At 38.0% G+C, this 26330-nt stretch overlaps 1 protein-coding gene across 3 annotated transcripts in view; it reads right to left on the bottom strand.

Moving 5' to 3' along the window:
- Nucleotides 1-89: 89 nt before the first annotated feature.
- atp8b2 (ATPase phospholipid transporting 8B2) overlaps nt 90-26330 on the bottom strand; it is a 42603-nt gene continuing 16362 nt past the window's right edge. For 2 of the 3 annotated variants that reach the window (XM_026940079.3, XM_026940078.3), the window contains exons 6-29: nt 25688-25749; nt 25489-25561; nt 25098-25168; nt 24317-24396; nt 23331-23489; nt 23146-23234; nt 22827-23023; nt 21982-22190; nt 21048-21082; nt 20447-20615; nt 19898-20086; nt 19182-19297; nt 18596-18760; nt 13339-13450; nt 12194-12299; nt 11860-12067; nt 11563-11746; nt 7084-7307; nt 6449-6532; nt 6106-6351; nt 4694-4832; nt 4319-4449; nt 3376-3860; nt 90-2839 (exon numbers count right to left, since the gene is read on the bottom strand). In XM_026940079.3, the coding sequence (XP_026795880.3) occupies nt 3381-3860; nt 4319-4449; nt 4694-4832; nt 6106-6351; nt 6449-6532; nt 7084-7307; nt 11563-11746; nt 11860-12067; nt 12194-12299; nt 13339-13450; nt 18596-18760; nt 19182-19297; nt 19898-20086; nt 20447-20615; nt 21048-21082; nt 21982-22190; nt 22827-23023; nt 23146-23234; nt 23331-23489; nt 24317-24396; nt 25098-25168; nt 25489-25561; nt 25688-25749 (3528 nt within the window). In that variant the 3' untranslated portion in view covers nt 90-2839; nt 3376-3380. Of the gene's footprint in view, nt 2840-3375; nt 3861-4318; nt 4450-4693; nt 4833-6105; nt 6352-6448; nt 6533-7083; nt 7308-11562; nt 11747-11859; nt 12068-12193; nt 12300-13338; nt 13451-18595; nt 18761-19181; nt 19298-19897; nt 20087-20446; nt 20616-21047; nt 21083-21981; nt 22191-22826; nt 23024-23145; nt 23235-23330; nt 23490-24316; nt 24397-25097; nt 25169-25488; nt 25562-25687; nt 25750-26330 lie in introns of those variants that run through there. The other variant, XM_053234656.1, reaches the window with a different exon arrangement.

The raw sequence follows: 26330 nt of genomic DNA on the forward strand, positions 1-26330 counted from the left end.
CTAGAAATACGTTGCAGACCTATAGAATGTTTTCAGAGTTCACAGAATATGATGGATAATGGAAAAGCAATTTCTAAGATATAAAAATATTTGTAAAAATTAAATATATAATAATACATAAATAAAAAGACATTTCAGCTGGACCTTCTTTTCATAAAGGAGTATTGACAAACGTGTTGGAATTAATCTCATCATTACTGTCAGTGTGACATATGATAGACACAAAAATACAGTACATTTTTAAATACTATTTTAATCATATTCATCCATTTTTTTTCATTACACCAGACTCCACACCCCCATGATGTAAGGGTAATATAACAGATTAAAATGGCAGATGCTGGTTCACAAAGTAACACAAGGGCTTGTCTCTTATTGCAATAAACAAATTATTAAACAGGGGTTCAACATCACTACATTTCAACTTTAAAAGCAAATCACTGCTGTTTGTAGTGAATCACTAATGTTTCACCCGTAGGAGGTATGAGGCTTAGATTTATCCCAAACCCAAAGAAACAGGTAATGTTGTGTGGTTATGTCTTACAATACATACAGCCATGTATTCACCCGTGCATAAAACTCATGTTAGTACATGTATCTAAGGCCACTTTTAGACAGAGACTCTCACTGGTCCAGTAGACATGAGGAGAAATCCATTTGGTAACTTTATGTGTAACGTTCTTTCCCAGTTCATTCCTGTAGAATCCAAAAGAGCAGATTTATGGCTCTAAGTAAATGACTCCGGTAGTCCAGCTCAGAGTCTTGGAACACCAATATGGTGTGATAAATGCAAAAGGGGAAGCTGAGCGAGAGTTTTATTCCATTTGAGTTCATATTGCGTTCTCATGGAGAACTTTAGTATTTACACAAACACAAGAAGTGCTTCACACATTGGTCCAGTGTCTTTACTTGAGCCGGATAATAGGCTTTATCCATTCCATTATCCACAGAATCAAGACATCTTCCAATGGTCCATGTATAAGTTCCTACGCATATGACAGTATATAATCCATACCATGATAAATTACGGCACAGTAGACTAGTTTAAAACATCGCAGGTATCTTCTATAACATTGACCATCTCCTTCATTGCAACAATAAAAATTAAGTAATTAGATATTAAATATATTTGGTGCCAAATGTTTCATTTTCCCTCCCTTTCCTAGTACTCTGTTAGCAAACGTAAATTCCATGATATACATTCACCATCCACATTATTAGGAACACCTGTACACTTGTTCATTCGTGCAATTATCCAATCAGCCGATCATGTGGAAGCTGGGCAATGCATAAAATTATGCAGGTACTGGCTCAAGAGCTTCAGTTAATGTTCACATCACACAACTGTCTCTAAAGTTTACCCAGAGTGGTGCTGTTGTGTCACATTCATCTCAAGGTTAAACATGTTGTGCGTTCTGAGATGCTTTTCTGCTCATCACAACTATAAAGAGTGGTTATTTGAGTTACTGTAGACTTGCACTAACAACAATGCCATGGTCAAAGTCACTGAGATCACATTTTCCCCCATTCTGATGTTTAATGTGAACATTAACTGAAGTTCTGACACGTACCTGCATAATTTTATCCACTGCACTGCTGCCACATCATTGGCTGATAATTGCATGAATAAGCAGGTGTAGAGGTGTTCCTATTAAACTAGCCAGTAAGTGTATATTGTGTATCATGAAAATGTTTTAAAGTATTTTGGTTTCATGAGTTGCCATACTGCAGACCCCTAATCCATACTCAAGTAGGTGGCAGTTCTCTGTGAAAAATACAGCCCCAAAGGGAAGGTATTGCCAGGCACCAAAGTAACTTAATCACAGTAATCATAATTCCTTAAAAGACAATGTGGAATATCTTAACACAAACGTACGAAAGAAAAGAGCACTAAGGAATTATTCTACATTATGTTTATCTGAGTTATCATAAATAAGCTCTTTGCAATGAAAAAAGAGAGGTAAAGACATTTCCAATATTTCCAAATGAGGCTCAATAATCAGAAATTGGATATCTAAGATAGTTTAGTGCAACTAATGACTGTCTAGATACAGTATATAGAGGATTTACAGGTCATTGCATTGTCTAGTAGTATTGTCTAATATTAAGTCAAGGCAACTAACCTTGAAGCACATAATTTGCCTCAGACAGGAATATACTGCAACTCTAAACATCTATATCAGGTAACTGCTCACATTACAATTTCACTGCTAGAGATTTGCCACAAAGACGTAAGGAAATGGATATAAACCCCCGTGATAGTAATGGCAAAGTAAAGCCATGTAGTATTTAGATGCAGGAAAAATCCTTGCCATATCTAAGGTACTTTCCCTCTCTGACATCTCATCTGCTTTAAAACTGTTTTTAACTGAAACCAGACTTTCAAAAACTCAACCGCAGTGAATAGTAAGAGGAATTCCAGTTATCTTATAATTATTTGAACCTGGGACTGTTAACCTGCACAATGACATTTCATTTCTATTTTTCCCTCTTATAATTGAACACTTTTTTTTGCTTGAATTAAAATGTTTTGCAATGAAATGATCACACAGCACAACAGAGACAGGAAATAGTATGTGTGTTTGTGAAGTTTACCATGTTCAGTGCTTTTGCTGTATCTGCTCTTATAGGTCTTTTGTTTAAGGCTGTATGTCAGTCTTTACGAAAATACAGATGAGTTCTTGACAGCAAAGGTCTTGTACTCAGTTAGATGTAAGATAAGTGAAATTCAAGGACATACAGAGGAGTTCACAGGAGTTTCCCCGTAGAATTAAGTGATGAAAGATTGCTGGCTCCACTGTGCCGTGCTCCTGTTCCCCCAACAGCCAAACAGTGTTTCCTATAAAAGAGAGCGCAGGTAATGCTTATGAAATGTTGCCCACTGAATAAAAGGCAGAAGTGCCCCCTAAGCAGATGCATCCTGCGATTTGCTTCTCTTGTGTTTTAAGGATCACAGGGGAATTTTATTAGAGTAATATTTTCCCTAATTACAGCATCTGTCTTTTAAATACAGCTAAATGTCTCTAATAGTTTACTAAAATCCTGTTGCAATTCATAAAACCCTGGCTAACAAAAGGCGTGTGCTTGTTTATACAGTGCTTCAACTCTGTTCAAAAAGACTCAGAGTCTTCCCTGAGTGGGCAAGCATTGGTTTAAAAACTGCATCGGGTTCATTGGACTGAAGGGAAGTGTTTATGCATGTTTACAATATGGGTGATTACACATGCACTGTGCAAGCTATACTAAAAATATATCATATACATTTACATAACATGTTCTGTATCAACAATGTATATACAGTATAGTCCATTTGTACATGGCTGTGTGACTTTTTAAAGCAAAGCTTTCTATATGAAAATGTATGCCTGTGTTTACCTTCACTATAAGACTGTAGCTTCTATCTCCACTTGTGCAATATTTGTCATGCTTAACTGGACATCACTAAAACTGCTGCTGGGAACAGTGTTCAAATTTGTTTTTCCTATGCTCTCTGGACATGTTTCCTGGGGGCCAATCCGAGAGGAAGATGTGGAGAGGGGTAGGGCCTGCGAGTTGGACGGTATGTTCTGAGCCGTGGAGGCCGCTGTCTGTTTTTTCTTGCGGAGTGTGTCAATCCAGCTGGTGCTGTGCCGCGAGGCAAACGTAGCAAGAGCAAGAGAGCTCAGACGCATATTTTTGCCTGATGTGATCAGTTCTCCAAAGCCCTCTTGATGCGCAAATGCATAACCTGATCGACGGGAGCCACCATGACATGAACGCCCAAGAGCTCCACCCCCTGAGGCACCCATCCCACCTGCACCAGACCCGGCACGCCCACCGGGCTTCCACTTCTTCTGGCGCACAAGCTGAGTGTAGCGCACCTTGAGGGAAATGTGAAAACAGGTGAAATCAGGAAATAAGCCAAGGCAAACAGAGGAAAACACACAAACACACTCACACATTGTTTTTCTTACAATCCTTGAGAGGAACTTCCATTGACATAATTTTTAATGGAATTTATTAATCCTATGCCAAAACCTAAATATACATTTTACCTGAGCAATCAAAGGAAAACATTTAGGCTCTTTTAGGATTTTAAATAAAAGCTGCTTTTTTGTACAAAAACAAACAAACAACAACAAAAAAACAGTTTTCCTTATAGGGACCACCCAAATTTCGCCATAAGGTCAAAACTGTCAGATATTTCTCTCCTTGTGGGGACATCAGGTATTTAAATCCACAGCCCAAACACACACACACACACACACACACACACACACACACACACGATTCAACACTGCATTTGGTCTGTAATTATTGTAAACATGTTTTGACTTACAGTATCTGACAGCTGGGGTTTAAGGTTTAGTTTGAGGAAGCGAAAGGCGACCACAGGGGCAATGCAAATGACTGTAGCTAAAGCAATAGTCAACCACACCACTGGTTGTGCTAATGTGTTCTGTGCACTTCCTGTGGAGAAACAAATACACATTACACCATTAAATCTTACATGTTTACCTCAAGTAAAAAATGCACTTCCCAGTTAGATCTACTGACAAACCATCTATTTTTTTTAAATAAAAAAAGCCTTAAAAAAAAACAGATCATGTAATCTGTGTTCAGCTATAAGTTCACTGATAGGTATCTCACAAATTCTGTGCTTAGATATTTATAACTGGAGCCTGGATGGTTTGGAGGGTCAGTGCAGCCTTACCCAGGAAGTGAAACTGCTTGGGGAAGAAGTTGAACATGATGCTGGAGTGCATGGTGAAGAGGATAGTGAAGTAAGCCCCCAGAGAACCCCACACAAAGAAATGGTTTATAGCTGTCCAGTATCCTGTGTCCAGAGAGATCTATACATACATACATACATACACATAAACCTTTATGAACAGCTACAAACTCAGGATTAATGTCATGTTGCTATACAGTCTTAGAATCTTTTAATCTTAGAATCTTATTCAGAGGTGCCTTAGTTATGTCTTTTCAGCTTGGAGATTATTGTATTGAAGATTATTTTCTTGAAGTAGTCAAAATGTTTATCTTCTGTGCATTCACCAAATCAAAGACTGAATTATCTGCAACCTTCCTCGGTTAACAAAAATTAATTAATCAAAAGGTGATGATTTGATCGTTCATACCCCTGTGTCATTCTACTTTGAACCAAAGCCAATTTGCCAGTTTATTAGTTATTAGTTAATTGGCCATATATAGTGAGAGGAAATGAGTATTCGGACACTTTTGTTTTTGTTATTTAATATACTACTTCTAGTGAATATATCCACTTCTGGGGTATTTGGGGAGAAGATGGATGTTTCAACTTGACAACAACCTCAAACATACAGCCAAAATAAGACTGGTTTCTTAAAAAAAAAATGGTCATGTTGGTTGCATTGAAAATTTAGATTTTGAAATTGCAAGTCCCTCAGAGGGAACCTCATAACCTTGAGGAATTAAAGAGAATTTGCCATGAAAAATGGGAAAATGCTGCAAAAATCTAATTATTGCTTATTGTAGGCATCTTAAACCTGTAATTGCCAACTGCAGTAAGGTACAGTAAAGTACTGATGTTGGTAATTTGTCATGTCTGAATACTTTTTTCCCTATCAGATTTGGTTTTAAACATATCTTTGTTTACGTTTATGATTACATATTTCTTTGTTCTTATTTATAAGTACAAAGTCAAAAGAAATGCTGTATGTAAAATTAAAGTTGATATATGCACTGAAAGTATATTAAACAAAAAAAAAAAAGGGTGCCTGTATACTTATGTCCCCTCACTGTATTATACCATTCTCAGGACAGCAGTGACACTGAGTTTGCATGGCATTACTATGTAATCTGTCTACAAGCCATGTCCATGTTCTATGTCCACAAACCAAAAATATCCAACTTACAAAAGTCCTGCGGTCAGAAACTAAGCACTGATGAAGTAATAACACAAATTTGTACATGGAAAAGATATGCTATAATCTCTGACTGTATATCTACAGTGCGTACCAGTCTAATAAAGTGGGCAGAAGTTGGATGACAACTGATGTTACAGAATATCAGAAAATATTTGCCTATACTTTTACCTTGGTGTTAAAAAAGCTAATTTGAGGAGTCAGATCAGCTGTAACTGACCTGGACGCTGACAACGATGACGAGGGCTGTGGCGGTGGTGACAGCGAAGGTCTGATAATCAGCGAGCGGAACACCGTTGCTCTGCGTTGCCCGTGATAGAATGCCATACGGCACAAAGAACAGCACGACAGATGTGTAGATACCTTGAGTAATGCAAATGAAGAACTCACGCTTGTTAAAGAGCAGGTTTAGTTGACCTGGCTCATACAGTTTCGGGCACTCCAGACTACGCTGCTCAGGGACGTCCTGTGGGAAAGAAAGGATGGTGTGAGAGTTTCATGATCACTAAAATAAACTTTCAATAGAGATTTCTACAAGAGTCACTTCTTTGTAGTGTGAATACCTGGTCAAAGATGCCCATGGCCAAAACAGGCAATGATGTGTACACTATGTTATAGAGGGTGATGAAGTACTGGTCATATACTGTCTAAATGAGACAGAAAAACAAAGGTCAGCTTAGGAATACACTTTATATAAATGTAATATGCCATAGCAGAGTACCTATTTTATGATACAGTCTGTCACAGAATATTACTTTCTTCTTGCTTCAGCTTTGTATAGCCACATCTCTTGGTCACTGTTTATACCTGTGTTGAGTCTGTTTTATTGTGATGTTACCCCAGGCAATGTATAGACACTTTTTGTCTTATAAAGTCTTCTATGTCATAAAGTCTTGCATTTATATATTGCATTTCTAAGCCTTGTTACTAATATTTTCCAAATCTAGATCCTTGTTTTCCCTGTTTTCACATCTCAAAGATTTTTTCTGCCTCATTTTGATTCCTTGTTTGGATTATGAAAAAATGTTTTTGAAAATGCCGAATAGAGAGACTCTGTTTTTCCACATTTTGACTCAGGCCCTCATTAGTTACATTGGGGTGGAGGACTGGAGTGCTGTACTGATGTGAAAGCTTAGCAGAGAGAGGTCTTTTGAGTATTCAGATGACTTTACACTGCCTGTAGCCACAACCCTCTGACCTGGGCAGAGAAGCCGCAGAAGAAGCCGAACCAGAAGTGCACCATGGTGAAGGCAAAGTTCTTGTAAAAGAAGTAGCAGAGGAAGCGGCACATGCGCAGGTAAGACCAGCGACCATGTACCAGTAGGAGGCGCTGCAGGAAGCGGAACTGGGAGAAGGAGTAGTCTGATGCCAGCACTGCTTGGATGCCCTCCTGTCCGCTAATGCCCACGCCTATATGAGCCGCTGGACAGAGAAGAAAAAAACTGAGTGTGCACCTGTTTATGTGGGATGTATGGTTATTACAAAAAACCCAAATTTTAGAGCAAAACAACTGTATTTTGTATTTTATCACTAGCTCAGGTAACAGCTCATAGATCAGACATTTTTATTTGCATGCCTCTAAATTTATAAAATAAGCTTTGAAAGTTCCCTACAGTACCATTTTATTTTTATTACTTAGTCTATTTGTTTATTTTTAAACTGTGATTGTGAGTTTAAAAATATTGGATTCAGCCTTATAAAATGATGCCACAGTGGATCACTGGTGTGCATGTTTGATTTGACAAAGGTTTCACACTGGATACCCTTCCTGATGTAACCCTTCCATTTTATCCGGGCTTGGGACTGGCACTGAGAGTACACTTCTAGTGGCTGGGTTGGTTCCCTGCCCAGGAATTAAACCCAGGCCACGGCGGTGAGAGCACGGGATCCTTAGCTGCTAGACCACCAGGGACCCATTCAGCCTTATAAAATAACATTTACAAAGTTAAGAAATTAGCTCTATGGTCAAACTTTCAGTGGTGTACAGGGTTGCCAGGTCTGTCCAAATTTTCCATATCAACTACTTCTCCAAACCTGCACAAAAGACCTTATTTCTTTAACCTGGATTGTATCAGCTGGGAAACATGCATGCATTCATTTTTTTGTGATGTCCGCGCAGGTGCAATGGTATTAGTGCTGTCTTGTATGCGCGTGAAAAACAGCGTGCTTTGGAGAAGTGTGATTTTTTTAAGCCCTGTACCATCTTGTTCACTATGGGCTTGATTAAGTTTAAATATTTATTACACCTCAAGCAGTATTTTATCGGGAATAGCCTACTTGATTATGCAGCCTGCAGCCTGACATATTAAATAGAGAGTCTCGTATCGAATGACAGGATACAATACACCATATTATTACACCCCTACTGTTTACCAGTTAAAACATGTATAATTGAGTAGATATTGACTACTTAAATAGGAAATATTTCTCCATCACTGCCCTATGAATGTAACAAGCATATGCTTTTGATATGCTTTTTGACAAATTTAATTCTGTTATCTGATTTAAATTAGGCTAGATCAGTCTGATATACTGGTGGTACAACAAAAGAAAAGTTATGTAAATAGCTTAAAGTAGTTTCTCATTTCCAAGCCATTCATGTTCCCTGATTCCTGACTGTTTTATGTAAAGAGTAAAATGTAATCACCATATTCATCATTCAGAAGCATAACATAAAGAAAGCTGTGAGACAGTAACACAGAGGCACGTGTATTGTAACAGAATACATTACTACTTAGTAAGGCACATTCAGTATTCAGCCATCAATACTTTTTCATAGTACTGGTCCAGGACAGTGGCTGATTTCTCAGTTCCAGGTTAAAAAAAGAGGCTGGCTTCAAGAGTATTCTGCCTTGAATTGTGCCCCGGGCACAATTATGATAACTTTAGAATGGTCCAGTGCCTTGGACAGGACATTAAAATTCTGCATCACACATCATTTCATTTTTTCAGTCTATTTGAGCAGCTCTCTTTCAATCATATGTAGCATGGTGTTGGTGTTGATTTCAAATTCAATTCTGGGTTTGATTGTGTTTTTTCGACATTGCTCTAATTGCTCATGCACTTATACTTGGACTTACATCCACCTTAGAATTTGTGACATCTCTAAAGGAAAAAACAAGTGGGTGAGTCAGTGATTGAGGAAATATGTTGAGAAATGTGTTACGAGATGGCGTACAGGAGATTTGGTCATAAACACAATTGCTTCCCACACTCTTCTTCTTTTTTTTTTTCCAGTGCCGCCAGTTGTGACATGATGGGGTTTAGTGGCAGACATTCTCTTGTATACAAACATACACAGTAGCAGAACATGGGAACATGAACACACACACAAACCCCTACATGTATCTACAACCCAGTATCGTAATAAACATTTTCCTCCCCTGCCCTAACCTACTTTGCCCTAACTATAATTTTAATTTCTTATAGATTTATCATTCACTCAAGTTCAGCAAATGGTTTATCCTGATCAGGGTTAGATCAGGGATATGAAGCCTATCCCAGGAACAATGGGTGCAAGGCCAGAAATACCCCCTGGATAGGTCACCAATTTGTCGCAGCACACCATGCACAAGCACATTCACACACTCATTCACAATTTGGGGCAAATTATCGTAGACAATCCACCTACTACCATGTTGGATATACATTACTCACCTCTGTTAAAATTTTTTTGTGAAACCAAGATAAATCATGTCAGATCTTTTTCCACCTTTAATGTGATATAGCAACCAAAAAATTCAGGTGAAAAACAAAGAGAAATGTTTTAGGAGAAAAAAGAAAAAACTATAACCTGGTTGCACAAGTGTGCACACACCTTAACTAATACTTTGTTAAAACACCTTTTGCTTGTAACACAGCACTCATTTGTTTCGGGCTAAGAGTCTACCAACTTAGCATATCTTGATTTGTCAATTTTATTCCACTCTTCCTTGCAAAAAATGCTTCAGATCTATCAACTTGCAAGGGGATCTCCTGTGCACAGCCTTCTTCAAGTCATTCCACAGGATTCCAAAGCACTGATCTTCTTCTGAAGCCATTCTTTTGTTGACATGGATTTGTGTTTTGGGTTCTTATCATGCTGAAATGTGAGATTCTTCTTCATTTTCTGCTGTCTTTGCAGGTTTTGTGCCAAAACAGATTGGTATTTGGAGCTATCCATGATTCCCTCTAGAATCCCAGTCCCATTTGAAGAGAAGCAGCCCCATAGGATGATGCCACCACCATCATATTTCACCATGAGTATGGTGTTCTTTCGGTGATACAGATCTTTTAGAATTATGCCCAATAATATCTACCTTGGTCTCTTTGGACCATAATACATTTTGCCTCACAGTTTGTGGTGATATAGGCTACCCCATAGCCCAGAAGAATATGAGGGATTGTTGTCCCATGCAATGAGTGATCAGTACTTGCCAGATATTCCTGTAGCTCATTTAATATTGCTGTATGTTTCTTAGCAGCCTCCCTGATAAGTTTTCTTCTTGTGCTTTTGTCTATTGGTAATGTCACTGTGGTGCCCCATTTTCTTCATTTTTTCATCATGGCTTTCACTGGATTCCATGGTACAGCTAATGATCTGGAAGTTCTTTTGTACAACTCTCCTGATCGTTACCTTTTGACAGTGATTTTCTGTGCATGCTTTGTAAGCTCTTTGTAGACCAAGGCTTCAGCAGTTGGATGAAACCAAGAAGATGTCAAAAAAATCCTACAGAAACTGCTGATCTTTATTTGGAATTAATCAGAATCACTTCACTGATGATAAGTGTATGATAATTACTTTTGAACAAGAGCTTGAATGTGATTGGTTCTGAGCACAGCCACATGCCCCATTATAAAAGACTGTGCGCACTTACGTAACCAGGTTAAACATTTCTATTTGTTTTCACTTAAATTTTGTTGGTTGCTATATCACATTAATTTTAACAGGGGTGTGTAGACTTTTTATATCCACTGTAGAAATAAAAAGGCATTGGCAGGTGTATTAAAAAACAAAAAATAATACTTGCATGCTTTATGTTTCAGAGCCCCCCCAGACACACACACACACACACACACACACACACTCAAATCAGAAAGAGTTGTTTTTCCTGGCTGGGTTCCTTAGTCCAAGTGGAATGTGGACCAGTAGATATGGCCTTTAGGGTCAGTGTTAGAATTTCCATATTCTTAGACTAACAATAAACAGTCGGGGTTCCTTGATTGAAACAGCAAGCCCATACAAACCTGGACAGGCAGCAGCTATCTTCCTGATAACAGACCAGAAACCTGGCGAATTGTGATGCAGGGGTCAGCACTTCTGTGCTTACTTAACAATGCAGGTCAGTTTTATTTACACTGGTGAGCATTTGCATTTAGTGGAAAGGGAAATGGTGCAGCAAGGTGGAGAGGCCGAAATCTCCAGCTCCCTAAAAAGAGGCCGGCTTCCAGAATTTTACACAAGTTGCTCAAGATATAAGAATTCCCTCTGTACTGCTCTCTCTCTTACCTGCTCTAATATGTATATATAGCATGGAAAAATGGACTGTGCATTACATGTACCACATGGCATTATTTTAAGGCCTACATTGCACATTTACTAGATTTAAGTTGTCAGTGTCAAATATGGAAGCTATGACTGTCCTTAACATGAGTACTTCATGCGTTCTATACCAGATCTCATTTCTCTTTAACTCACTCTTGATCATACTGACGTCATTGGCTCCATCTCCGATGGCGAGGGTGACGGCCTTCTTGTGCCGCTTGATGAGCTCAACCACCAAAGCTTTCTGTAGAGGAGTGACCCTGCAGCAGATTACTGCCTTACATGCACATGCTGTCTCCAAAAATTCTTGCTCCATGTCTGACTCCAGTGCATGAGCCTGCCACAGAGACAAAAATTAAACGTGCTTTAATGGTTCTGTTCAACCAATGATTAAAGGTGCCTTTTTTCACAAAGTCACCAATCAGATTCCAGGAAGCAACTGTCACTTACCAGGCTGTGTCCACTGATAACAAGTGCAAACTCTCCACTGATGGACTCCAGCATTGAGGTAGGAAGGGACTGGAGTTGGGCACCTTTCTCCAGATTAGTCGTCTGCTTAGCTGCATCTGTCTCAAATCCATTACCTAGTTCTTGAGTCTCTGCCTCCTTCCCACCATCTCTTGTGCGGGCAGACTCCATCATGCGCTCCCTTGCTCTCCTGCAGAAAAGACAAGAGAATCAACCAAGTGGGTAATGTGAGAGGCACAGCTCAGAAAATAACTAACTGACCATTTGATAGCTGGATGAGGGGATGAATCTGCAGAACAGGTAGAATGTACCATACCTAAGGTCCGCACGAACACTTTGGACGGTGTGTCCATTAACAATGAAGATCTCTGTCATGTCGTCAGTCAACATTTTACACGAGTAGCCAATATTAACTGCTGTCTCTACAAGAGAGCCAAATGATGTCATATTAAAATAATATTTTGTATGTTAAAAAATAAGTATGAGAAGTATAATAAATAAATCACAAGTATTCGCCCCCCATTAACTTTTCCACATTTTGTAATGTTACAACCAGGAACTAAAAGTGGGACTGTATGCCATGAATCTACATAAAATTGCCCAGATACTGTTTAAAGGACACTCAGTAAACGTGGAAAAAGGTTCTCTGGTCTGGGCAGACCAAAAATCTGATTTTTGGCCTTGGCACAAAGTGCTACATTTGGCAGAACCCCAACACTGCTCATCACCCTGAGAACACCATCCTCACAGTGAAGCACGGTGCATCATGTTGTGGCAAGATCGATAGAGCCAAGGCTCTAGCGTTTCCAGGCTGTTACAGACTTTAAGCTGGTGCAGAGATTCACCTTGCAACAAGAAAACGACCCTAAGCATACTGTCAAAGCTGGAGTTGTACACAGGAATAACCCACTCAAAGCCCAGACCTCAGTCCGATTGAGAACCTGTGGCAAGACATGAAAATCACTGTTCACCAAAGGACTCCATCAAATCTGAGAGAACTTGAGCAATTTTGCTAAGAAGAATGGGCAAAAATATCAGAATCTAGTTGTGCACAGCTAACTGAGATATATGCCAGAACACTTGCAGCTTTAATTGCAGCCAAATGTGGTATTGATCCATGGGAGTGAATACATTTGCAAACAACAAATTTCTACTTTTTTGTGTCACAATAAAAATAATTTGTACCTTCAAATCTTAGACATACTGTGTAAATCAATTAATAAAAATCCCAGTTAAGTCCATTTCAATTCCAGGTTATAACACTACACAATGTGGAAAATCATTGGGGTGAATACTTATGAAAAGCGCTGTATGCTGGTACAGTAAAGATAACCACCTGTCATTGTACATATGTAAATATGTTCTGTACAGGTTGTTCATTCTCTTAGAATGGACATAATGTCATATCATTATTGTAGTACAGGCTTTGTGTGGACTGTTGATAATGTGGTTCTCACTCACCCTGCTTATCTCCAGTTAACACCCAGATTTTAATGTTAGCCAGTGACAAGATGGCGATGGTCTCAGCCACACCCTCCTGCAGCTTATCCTCTATAGCTGTGGCTCCCAAAAGCTACAATATATAATTTAAAATAATACATGAGCAATACACAGACATTATATAAAATATACCTTATGCAAGCTCTGACACCAAGTCTGTCCCCTCTTTACTCTCTGGAGTGGAGCTTGATCTGATCTGATCTCAAAAAGTGCTTAGCAAGTAGCTCAATAGTTTAGTCAGCAGAAAATTCTAAGCTATTAACAGTAATGGAGTGATATACCTCTAATATACTGTAATTTGCAGACAGTGAGCTGTCTGCTTACAGAAACAAATCAATATCTGCTATTGTTTGAGTCTCATTAATGCATTTTTATTTTACTCTACTCTAACATGGCACTTCAGAGACCTCTAATGCTATCATCTTTGCTGCAGTCCCACCATAATGCCTCTTTTAGTTCTCAAAATATCGTTCTGAGGTTAGTACAACTTTATGAAGGAGTCATTAAGTAGCAGTGATTAATGCTCAAAACTTGTAATTCACTAATAAGGTGCTCCAAATATAACAAAAGAATCTTAAAAAATATATTCCTAAACTACTTGTGTATCCAGTGAAGGAATTTAGAGAGCAATGTGAGTAATATGTGTCAGGATTCTGGCAGCAGCATTCTGAACATGTTGTAAAGTAGTAGTGAGCTTTTGGGTAAAGCAGATAAGAGAGTAATTTTATCTTCCATTCTACTCGACAAAGGTAATATGCTGTTTTACAGTCATTATTGATATGGGCTTTAAAACTGAAGTCACTGTCAAAAATTACTCCTAGATTCTTGACATAACTTTTGGCAGATACAGAGTATAGACCAGGGTGTCAAACATACAGCCCATGGGTAGGAACTGACCCCATAAAGGTTATAATTTGGCCTGCCAAGTGATTTTAAAGTCGGTGTTCTAAATTAAAGTTATCTTGTAAACTGCAATAGGCTTCCACCTTTTTTAGTACTGCTCCTGGGTTCCTTTCACTATTCTCGCAATGGTAGTGTTTTACAGTGTCTACAAGAGCTCCTGAAGAAGAACGCCAATCAGGTTTAACAGATCCAGTGCCATGAAAAGTAATTGCCCCTTCCTGATTTCTTTTTCAAATTTACCAAACTTAATTTTTTCAGTTCTTCAAATAAATTTTAATATAAGACAATGTAACCTAAGTAAACTCAAAATACAGTTTTTAAGTGATCATTTCATTTACTAAAGGAAAAAGGTTATTTTACACCAACTGGCTGTGTATGAAAAAGTATTTATACTTTTATACTTTATATTTACAATTTAATTGATTGCTAGCCCTAAACATCACTTCAATAAAACCTTTCTAGCAATGTGAAGTAGGTGAAAGAGTCTCAACAATCAGCACAGTCAAAAGAAATTCAAAAAGTCAATCGATGAGAAAGAAGGTTATGTAAGGACTAACACACGACAGACCGTGCTGTTGCACTATTTTTTAAAATATTTTTTATTTGTGTATAACAGCATGGTCTAGAGCATGGACTGTTATTCTGCTTATAACACAATGATAATGCTAATAATTACAATGTTTAATTTATTAATGAATGATACATCGCACATTTTAACTGTTCACAGTTAGATTTAAAGCTGTGGAATGTCTGAGAGACAAGTTAGTTCCTGCTGCGATAAACAGTCATTCCCTCACTAGCCTCTGTCTCTCTCTCTCTCTCTCTCTGAGCTGTTACTATGAAAACAATAATGTATTAGAATGAGTGCATTAACATTAACCTATTGTTCATGTTACAGCCAGAACTACCTGTGCTGTTATACGAAAATAATAGACATCTTATGACCAGTTAGATTCAAGCATTCAACTACACTGTGGTATAATTAAATACATCAGTCTAGAAATGGTTACAAAGTCATTTCTAAAGCTCTGGGACTTCAATGCACCACACTGAGAGGTATTATCTCTGAATGCAGAAAACTTGGAACAGTGGTGAATCTTCCCAGAAGTGGCCAGCCTACAAAAATTACTTCAAGACCGCAATGATGACCCACCCCGGAAGTCACAAAAGAATACAGATGAGCAACTAAGGAACTGCAGGCCTCGCTTGCCTCAGATAAGATCAGTGTTCATGATTCCACCATTAGACAGAGACTGGGCAAAATGGTATCCAGCTGAAAGGTGCAAACCCCTGCTAACCAAGAGGAACATGAAGACTCATTTCATATTTGCCAAAAACACCTTGGTGACCACCAAGCCTTTTGGGATAATGTTCTGTGGACTGATGAGTCAAAAGTGGAAGTTTTGGAAGACAAGGGTCCCGTTACATGTGGCGTAAACCTACCACAGCATTCAACAATAAGAACATCATACAAACAGTCAAACATGGTGGTGGTAGTGTGATGGTGTGCGGGTGATTTGGGCCTGGCGACTTGCCATAATTGACGTAACTATGAATTCTGCTCTCCACCGGAAAACCCTGAAGTGCAATTGGGTTATGCAGAAAGACAACGATTCAAAGCACATGAGAAAGTTCACCTCCATTTGGCTCATAAGAAACAAATGTAAAGTTTTGGAGTGGCCCACAGTGTTGATTTGAACCCTATTTAGATGCTGTAACAGGATTTTAAACAGGCAGTTCATGCTCAAAAGCCCTCTAATGTGGCTGAATTAATGCAATTCTGCAATATTTTCATAAGATGATATAAGTTTTGTATAACCTTTTCCTTCAATACTTGAAATTATTGTTTTAAAACTGTATTTTATGTGTATTCAGGTTGTCTTTATCTTATTTTCTTGAAATTTTGTGTAAAGATCTGAAACAATTAAATGTGACAAATATGCAAAAATAGAAGAAATTAGGAAGGGGCAAATACTTTTTCCATGTATGTAAGAATAATTGCAAGGCCCCTTCCACCAGGCTGGAATAAGGCTTCAAACTGTATGTTTCATCACACATACACAACTATGTAAGGTAGGAAAATCCCTATCAACAGAAAGAAACACCCAAGCAAATATTGTATTTCATTTTAGCCCACACAATACAACTAGCTGATCTAATGTAAAAATGCCTGCTGCAGAACTTTGTAAGAGGTCACTCTGTGCACAGAGGGGTACCGTGCTCAGAATATTTCTTTATTTGTTTCTGAAAATGTTCTGTCTTAAATACCTTATGGCAGACACTCATTGTAATGTGGCGTTAGAGAAACCTGAAGGACAAGTTGCTGTCTCACTTTACTGATGAGTATAAATCAGTGGCTCTTAAAATGGGGTCCATTAAGCATAGCCAGGGGGGCCGTGATGTTTTAATTTAGCTATAGTAGTGGAAATAAGAACCCACAATTATGAAAGTTATATTTATTACCGAGTTCTTTTAGTTATTAGCCAGTTTGACTGGTCCCTTAAATTGAACGGTTTGAATCCAAAACCTCAATAACACAAAAACATGTTGGCCTATACATAATGTCATCATGTACCTAATGTCTTTCTGTCTGTAGAATGTTCTGCCCTACGGATCGAACAAAAAAAAAACAAATATTATTGTACACATTTAAATAATGTTCCTGAAATAAATCCGTACTGAGAGGGAATTTATTTTATTGTTAAAGGGGTTCCTGGCTGTGAAAAGTTTGAGAAACCCTGATGTAAACAATGCTGCCGCAAATGCGAGAGCCACAGTATTTCAAAACGGAAATGCGACATAGCATTGAATGCAAGGAGCGCATTTTGTAACCATGTCTCATTCCAAAGAACAAATTTTAGGGGTTTCACTGTAATGGGGTGAATACTTATGCAATCACAGCTTTTACATTTTTTATGGTCTATTTCTCTGTAGGTTTAGGTGTACATACACCTCGGCTAAAGACATTCAATCTCATTGTCCTCCTGGAAGACCTGGTTGTGACCAATATTTAACCTTCTGACAGATGCCTTGAGTTGTTGTTTCAGTATTTCTAGATATTCCTCCTTTCTCATGATGCCATTGATTTTCTGAAGTGCATCAGTTCCTTTTCCAGCAAAACCCCCACAATATGATACTGCCACCCCCATGCTTCACAGTTGGGATAATGTTCTTCAGATTAAAGGCCTCACCCTTATTCCCCATACATAGCGCTGATTATTATGGCCAAACAGTTCAATTTTTGTTTCATCTGAACAGAGAACACTCCTTCAAAATGCTGGTGATCACCTACAAACTGTTTTTTTATGCTGGTCTTGGAGTAGGGGCATCTTTCTTGTGTGACAGCTTTTCAGACCAGCACTGTCTTAATGGCGGATGTATATTCTTTGGTACATGATGCCCCCAACTCCTTCACCAGCTCCCTTGTTGTTGTCTTAGGGATCCAGTTGAACCTTTCAGACCAAAGGTCGTTCACCTAAAGGTGGGCCCTTAAATACAGCCACAGACACATTTCTTATTAATTCCTAATTATGACAACTGGCCAATCAGAAGCTTTCAAGAGTCATTACATCAATTTCTGGAATTTTCCAGACTTCTTAAAGAAACAGTCAACTTGGTGTATATAAACATTGACCAAATGGAATTCTTTTAATTCTTTGAATTAAACCTGGAAGAAGTTACTCTCTAATGAATTGTCTGGTGTGAACAAAGTAGATGAATTAATTGACTTGCCAAAAGAATTTAAAGTAACATGAAGTGTGTGGAGTTTTCAAAAACTGAGATTTAATATCTTAGTAGCCTAGCCTAGGTGTATGTAAACTTTTTGCCTCAACTGTATAATCCCAATTCAATGGAGGGAATACATATGCAAGCCACTGTGTATACTGTATATACGGAAAAATAATATGGAATTCAAATTATGGAATTACGGAATTAACATTAGACTTAGTGTAAGTGGGCCTTTTACGCAAAATAGGTTTGTCCCCAGCTCAAAAGTCTCTCCATAAAATGAAAACGAAAATAAAATTGTTCAACATTGCTCAATAGAGTCAACTGAGTTACTTCAGCTGAGTCTACCTTCCTCTTTCCTTGGTGAAGTAAACAGTGTAGATTCTTGCCAGTTATGTCCAACACCCAGAAAAGGTGTCCAAATAAGTATGATGTAACACCTAAATCTTAAAAAAAAATCCAATTTTGTCTGCAGAGACCTCTTACTCAGCATTTTAGCAAAATAAATTTTAAGGGAATTCTTTTTGTTTTGCTCAACCATGGTCAAATAGTGTATGTAAAGAAACCATCCATTACAATACAGTACCGTCATGTCCTGTTCAATCTCCTCATAAGCATCAGCCAGACGATCTTCCCTGAAGTCTGTAGCTTTGTTGGCACCACTGTAATGCTTTGCCCACTCCTCCCACTGCTCCTCAGACAGATCCCTATAGGCCAGCACCAGTGTCCGTAACCCATCACATGCATACTCCTATTAACAAACCCACACAGACATCTGCACAGTTGATTCAAATCCTAATAATTTAGTCACTGCTGTAGACATAAATTTTACTGCTTTACTACAAATTAATTTTATTCAGAGCATGTCTTCCACTGTGAGCTATAAACTTATAGTAGACAAGATGCAACTGAGGAGTAACAGACACTCACTATCAGAACAAGCCCACTAGATGGCAGCATTTAACTACTAACTACAGCAAAAGGTGGAATTCTTGTAGCTTAGCCTAAAGCACAGGAAATGAAAATCATTACCCCACGCTGTTTTCTGTAATACATTGCAGTAGAAACAAACAAAAAAAAATTGTGAAGTGATATTCTTCAGTTGACTATATTTAGCCTTTAACCCATACAAATATACAAGCAAACAAACAGACAAACAACAGCATGCTCACATTGAGGTGGTCTGAGGTTATGTTCATCAGCTCATGGCTGGAAGGGTGAAGTCTCTCAAACAACACTGTGTCTGCCCCCTTACAGTACAGACGAATATGGCCCTCAGGAGTCCTTACTAAAACACACACGGACATGCGCATGCACAAAAGTAAATGATTTTTTGTATGCACAGATGACAAAAATGATATTTTTAAATAATATATGAATAAATCTGTCTGCCAAAGTCTCATTATCTGATAATGAAAGCTCATATTTCAGTGACTTTACAAAATTCAGTAACACTCTGTAGCAGAAGTAATGTTATCAATATTTCTGCAGCATGGCAAGGAAATCTTTATGCAGACTTCAGCATCTCTCTCTCTCTCTCTCTCTCTCTCTCTCTCTCATACACATACACACACATATTCAAACTAGGCTTGGATGACATAATTATCCTCACTTCCCATTTCCTTTTAATAGAAAATAAGCTCAAATTGGTAATTGCCATGCATCAAACCTATCTTAGTCCCTTACCCTGTCAACATTTCTTCCTCTACAACTTTTCCTCTACAACGTTTGCGGGTACATGTGTGTTTGGATATGTGAAAAGTTGGTCTTGGATTTCACTTTCATTTGAAAGATTTTGTGCTCTGTGGATGTTAAAACTTTGAACGCAAGGTATATATGCATAGTAAGCATACATATTTAAGGGGGTGTATGTTTGTGAGTGGGATACCTATGACTGACATCCTCTTTCGGATGTTGTTGAAGTCCAGGATGGCAAGGAGTGTGTATGTAACAGCTTTGCCCAGTTCCTGTGTAGTGATTGTACCAGGCGTACGAGAACGGAACACAAAGCCAAAATTGCGTGCTGCTGTCACCAACGCGCCCTCATCAGGGGACTGAGCCTTATACACCAGCTCTCCTACAGACAGGAGAAGGAACGGCAGATAAAATTGAGGAAACAAAGCAACATGATTATGAGTTGGATATAATTGCATTACTGTGCAGAATCTGCTGGCCCATTTCCCTCTAATTTTATTATGAAAAAAATAATTATATTTTCTTTTTTAAACCTTTTTCCCACTTCATATTGCAAGGTCTAGGAGTACAGAATTGTCCCTCTGGATTGTAAAGTGTATAATGCTCAAACTTAATAGCTACAACCTGTCTTACACAAGGATTTTGGGCTTCTATTCATTAGAACAATAGAAATGAGAGGAAGGTAGCCAAATGCCTCTAAACCTTATTAACAAGAGCCAGGCCTGGATTTGTGAGTTATTACCTTCACTTTTCTCCTCACTCATGACCGTGTGACATAGAGACAGCAGACGGAAGAACTCGTGCACTGTTGGCTCCCCAACCTTCACAGCTTCCAGCAGCGATGAGTCGTAGAACTGAAAGTCCTGATCAGCCAGCGAGTTCCACGTGCTGAAATCCAGAGGCTGAGCCCTCTGACAAAGAGCCATTATATCATAAGACTGTATAAAGCTTAATATCCCTTAAACTCATCTTTACGCATTTGGGTAAATAGTTAATACTCTGAGGTCATGGTCAATAAACCACAAGTAGTAATAACAGACAAAGTGCTTCTCACTTGTAGCTCATAGAAACAAGTCAAAAATACATATTTAAAGGTGTCTAAAGGTAGTCTGCAGACCAAGACTATGGATGACATCAAGGAAGAATTTCACCCAGAACAAAATTTTATTTGCCAAAATGTCATTTGAATGTGTGTGACTACAGTGTCTGAAGGTAAAAGGTCAAATATCTGTACAGAGTCATTTATCATTTTTGTGCTTTCACCCAGTAATGTAAAATCTCCTCACTTTTGTAATACTTTTGTAATTACATCACCTTAACTGCCTTTGTAAAGCAGCACTCACTTTATGCTGAACTCCTGGAATGTCCATTATTTCACCTGTGAGTAAGAAGAGAGATACAGTATCTAGTGACCTTTAGCAATTTACAACATATAAGCATTTTCAGTCTTGTGCATTGTTCGTTCCTCAGGGTTAACATCTGTGATTTACAACACTGGGAAGTTAATGCATAACATGCTGCTATAAAGTGGTTATGTGTATTTGGCTGTATGGTTAGATGTATATTATTGGAAATGGGGAATAATTAAATATGCAGATAAATAAATTAATGAAAAAATATTTTGTGATGAGTAAAAAAAAATAATATTTAGGGCTTTAATTATTTATTAAATACTTGATTTAGTCATAGATTTCCTGTATATAGTTATGTGTATTTATTTATTGCTAATTTGGTTATTTATTATTATATTACTGTATACATTTTATACATTGTATGTGTATACATCTGTACACATGTGTGGTGTGTTTTGACTGAATGTGAAGGGAGACATTAATTAATGTATTTGGGAAACTTTAGTTGTTTAATTGGAAAATAATCACTACTCACTAAATTTAAATGTAATGATTTAGTCCCTATCGAATGTTGTCATTAATAAATATTCTTGCAAACTCAAAAAAGGTGAATCATTATATGAGCTATGATTTAACACTACCTCATTTAAGCTATTAGGTTCTGCATTCTGCTTGTGTATATTTTCAGTGATTATCAGTATCAGTTATGGTGTTACAACTGTAAACCTTTGGCTAAGAGTTGTAAAAGAAAGCAGTCATGATGCATTTGATTGATAAATTAAGACAATCAAATTTAGGGATATAAAAAAATATGTTAGTTTTTTATGGCTATTTACATTTTTTCAGTAGATTTATGCAAGATTTTACCTCATTTTTGGCAATACAATAGTATCTGCTGCTACAGGAAACATTAACAGAGTCTTACCGTAAGTATTTCCATTGATGGAGCACTTGTTGAAGGTCATGATGTTCTGAGTGAGGGTTCCGGTCTTGTCGCTGAAAATATACTCCACCTGACCCAGCTCTTCATTCAGCGTCGTACTCCGAGCCTCTGCTGCTGTGTTACTACGATTACAGAACATCCGCCGGTCCCAGTTAATGAAGTAACTGTGACCCAACCGAATCACTTCCACACTGACAAAGGGAGAAAAAAAGCAAAAAAGTTTCTAAGCCTTGTAATTAATTTTACAAAACGTATAGTGCCAAAACATGAAACAAACAAAGCTGTGGATCAAATGCTTAACATAAAACACATTGTAGCCCTCTCTTCTGTTTTAAAGAAAAAAATTGTATTTATGTTTTATATATTATATATACACAGTGTAGTTTTTTTAGACTACTATCCATATCAGCAATTTAAAAAAAAAAAAAATTTACAATTTTTTCTTCCAAATCATCCATTGTTTTGCTATTGCTCGAGACATTCTCTCTTGAATGTTGAAAATGACTAAATACACTGACTAGTGGAGATCAAAAAACTTTTTTCTTATGCAACATGAGGTCTCCCTCTCAGAGATGTCTATCTGAATATTGAGTTTATGACAAACAGTGTTTAATTTAATCTGGAATTTTTTTCATGGTAGAAAGGAGACTGACACTGCCAATGACAGTATAATCATAGATTAGCAACTGTAAAAGAGGGAATTACCCCAGCTCCCCATGTAAAAATAATCCTGCTCAAATACAGCTTAAGAATATTCAAATTATTGAAAAAAGATACAACACCTGTTTCTCCATCTCTCCCTGCCTTGTTTTCTCAACTTTGTTTACCTTACATACAGGGATATTGGCACCACAGTGTTGAGAATGATGACATAGGACCAGAAGGAGAGGAAGGCCGAGAAGAGGAAGTTGTCAACAGGAGGATCCCATGGGAGAAAGCTCTGAAAGAGAGACCCCACTTCTTTCTCCCACACGGCATTTCCAATAGCCAGTATTACCCCCATACACACCAGGAAACCAAATATCTGATTGAGAGAGGAGAGGGACAGAGAAGGAGAGACCAGCTGAAGATAAAGTATAGCAGATACTGTATAATCAAGATCTGCATATGATATGTGCACAGGTAGATGCGTTAAGACTCTCGTACCCATAGAACCAGGGTGTTCATCAGGCGGTCTATGCTCGTCCTTTTGAACTTTGTGCATCCGCTGTTCTGCATCAGCTTGGTGTCTGGACCTGTGGGAGTGGACTCATTTAGAAATTATCAGGATCAAATGCATAATTTTACAGCATAATTTTTAAATTGAGGGTCACTCACAAACATACACATACCTGCAAATATGACAAGACCATAGCAGCTCTCAGTGTTGCGTAGGACACAGCCCCTCAGCAGCATATTCTGATTGGTCAGAGCATACTTACACTCCCTCCAGTAAAGAGCTCCACAGAACCGATCCAGCTTATTATTAGGAGGCTCACACACCACCTCTCCTGCAAAGAGAGAGAGAGGATCATAAGGTAGGAATATGGATAAGTCAACAACAGCCATCACCAATAAAATAATATCACCTTTCTCATACCAATAAACAGAACAAAAACAAAAAAGCTAGTGCTAAAATCAAACCAAAGAATTGATGGATGACACTAACACAGGATACACAGTTCACATGACCACAGTAGCACCAGGCACTACTGCTCTAAAACTACGCCATGGAGCCACAGAGCTGCATAAGCGCAGCACAAAACGGGAACAGGCACCTCGTGGCCCCTGGGTTTGCACAAACCATACACCAAAAACATTACTGGTTTTGTGGCCTTATACCCTAATGACACCCACAAATATCCATATTTCCACAATCAGGGAGATCATTACAAACCTATGGACTAAACATGCTCATACTGCAAACCAAATGTTACCTTCTATAACTTTACCGGAACACAACACAATCTGAAGTTGCATGAAAAGCAATAACATCATAAAGTTCTATAGACATTAATGGCTTTATACTGTGCACATTTTATGTGCAAATCTTACGTCTTTCTAACTACAAGATAGTGACTAGTGTTTATTTATAATAATAGATAGGTTTCAGAGTTGCTGAATGAGGGCAGAAAGTGGTGAAGACAAGTGCTCTCTCTCCCTGGTGCATACACACATACACACACACAGACACACAAACGCACACCACCTTTCACACTGATGTCACTGTCAGCAGTAAGGCAGTTTCACAGTAAACAGGTCACTGTGCTCCTTATAGTTCTAAAATACTTATTGCCACACACACACACACACAGACTTCACAGATCAACACACATACCATCAAATCGAGCAAGGTTGGTAGGATCTCCTAGCTCTGAAGTAACAGGCAGAGACTGACGCACTTTCATGTTCGTCTCACTGCAACACACACGCACACGCACACATTACGACCAGGGCTGTGACAATACACCAGAATATGGCACATAAGATGTGATAAAGACATTTGAAATAGTTATATCATTACTATACTATATCTATACTATACAATACTATATCTGTATAGGTAATTCCAACTCAGAATACAATTTTGTTTAAAACAGTGTCACCCACCGAAGGTGAAAGTATGCAAAAACTTGATTTTCTGCATTGTATCATAAACTAAACATTCATAAACACTGTTTCATAAACACTCTACACTCAGCAGTCCAACCAAATTAGCACACTGACAATCTATGAAACACTTGTCTTGTGTGTTTTCTTTTCATGCTGTACCCAATATGGGTTTAGCAGTTTCCCCAACCAAATTAGCAATTAATTGATTAAAAAAAAACTTAAGTTATGTTATATGTTATGTTATAGAGTTTTAGCTTATTGGTGGTACTCTTAGTCCCTGACCTAGAGAACTACCATGAGAATGTGTTTTTCATAGCGACTACAATGCACATCTGCAAGTCGCTCTGGATAAGACCATCTGCTAAATACTGTAAGAGTAAATAATATCTGCACTGCTGCTGTGGTTTTCTTCGAGAATGTGATATGATGTACCAAAACCTGTCATATCTAAACAAATTTATCTTCAGTAGTGGTTTCATGAGACGCCTCAAGTTACAAAGTCTTACCCATCTAGTTCTGCAGTCTCAATGTAACACAAACCATGCGGTTCACTGCTAGACAACAAGAGCAGGTCAGCCTGTAACACACACACACACCAGTTACAATTAAAATATACTAAAACTGTAGCAAGCTACACCACAGGAAGTGAACTAGAACAAGACCTGCAACTGTGAAGAGTTACTACAAATCATCACAATCACGACTGCACCTCTCCATATATCACATCTGTTCGTTCTCAAGACCTATCCAGTATTCAACTCTATCAAATGTTAATTGCTGATTCCACCAATTACTGTTCACACATTACTGTTTAATTAAATGTTATGGTTTAAATCAAGTTGAGAAAAGTTGAGAACATGGTTATGTCATTAGACAGAGTCAGAGAGAATGTCTTACTGCAACAAACTGGTTGTTCTCTAGTTTGATGATGTCCCCCACTGTCACATTCATCCACTTCTCCTTCTGAAGACTGTAACACAGACAGATAAAAAGAAGGATATAAGAAACCATACAACATGTTATCACCTAATAATGCATATGTAAAAACATGTAAATGTTATTAAATGTTCATTTATCCGTGGGAGTTGAGACTCACATGCCATTGATGAGCACCTGAGACTGGCGGTTATTCACCTGGCTATCGCTCTTGTGACGAAACTACAGAGGAGGAAAAACAGGCCTAAGTGTTTCATCTTGGTCAGTGTTAATGGGTTTTATGGTATGTACACAAAATTGTCATTGTGTATCATTTCATTTGTAGTGCCATTTTTTGATCATGAATCACAGGAGTGCAGGAAGTTGCCACAGGTTCATAAATATCATGCATTTTATATGATAAAAGGGACTGAAAGCTGATTCATAATTCTGTAAACATGTACATTATAATATTTTGCTATGACACAGAGAGAATGGCACTGACATATAGAATCTACTACATGTTGTGTAAACCTTCAGTGCTGTGCAAATTGAAAACATTAATTTTTGAAGCATGTCATAAAGTATATTCTATAGCGTTAGGGTTGTGACTAGACCCATATCTAGCAAAATATAGCAAATCAACAACTGGTTGGAAAAAAAAAAAGTCTGACATTATTATCATTAGGCCATCTTCAAAACTATATATGTACTATATATGTATATATATATATATATACATATATATATATATATATATATATATACACACACACACACACACACACACACATATGTGTGTGTATGTGTGTGAGAGAGACAGA

Source organism: Pangasianodon hypophthalmus, chromosome 1 (assembly GCF_027358585.1).
Source record: "Pangasianodon hypophthalmus isolate fPanHyp1 chromosome 1, fPanHyp1.pri, whole genome shotgun sequence".
In the NCBI taxonomy this organism is placed as follows: Eukaryota; Metazoa; Chordata; class Actinopteri; order Siluriformes; family Pangasiidae; genus Pangasianodon; species Pangasianodon hypophthalmus.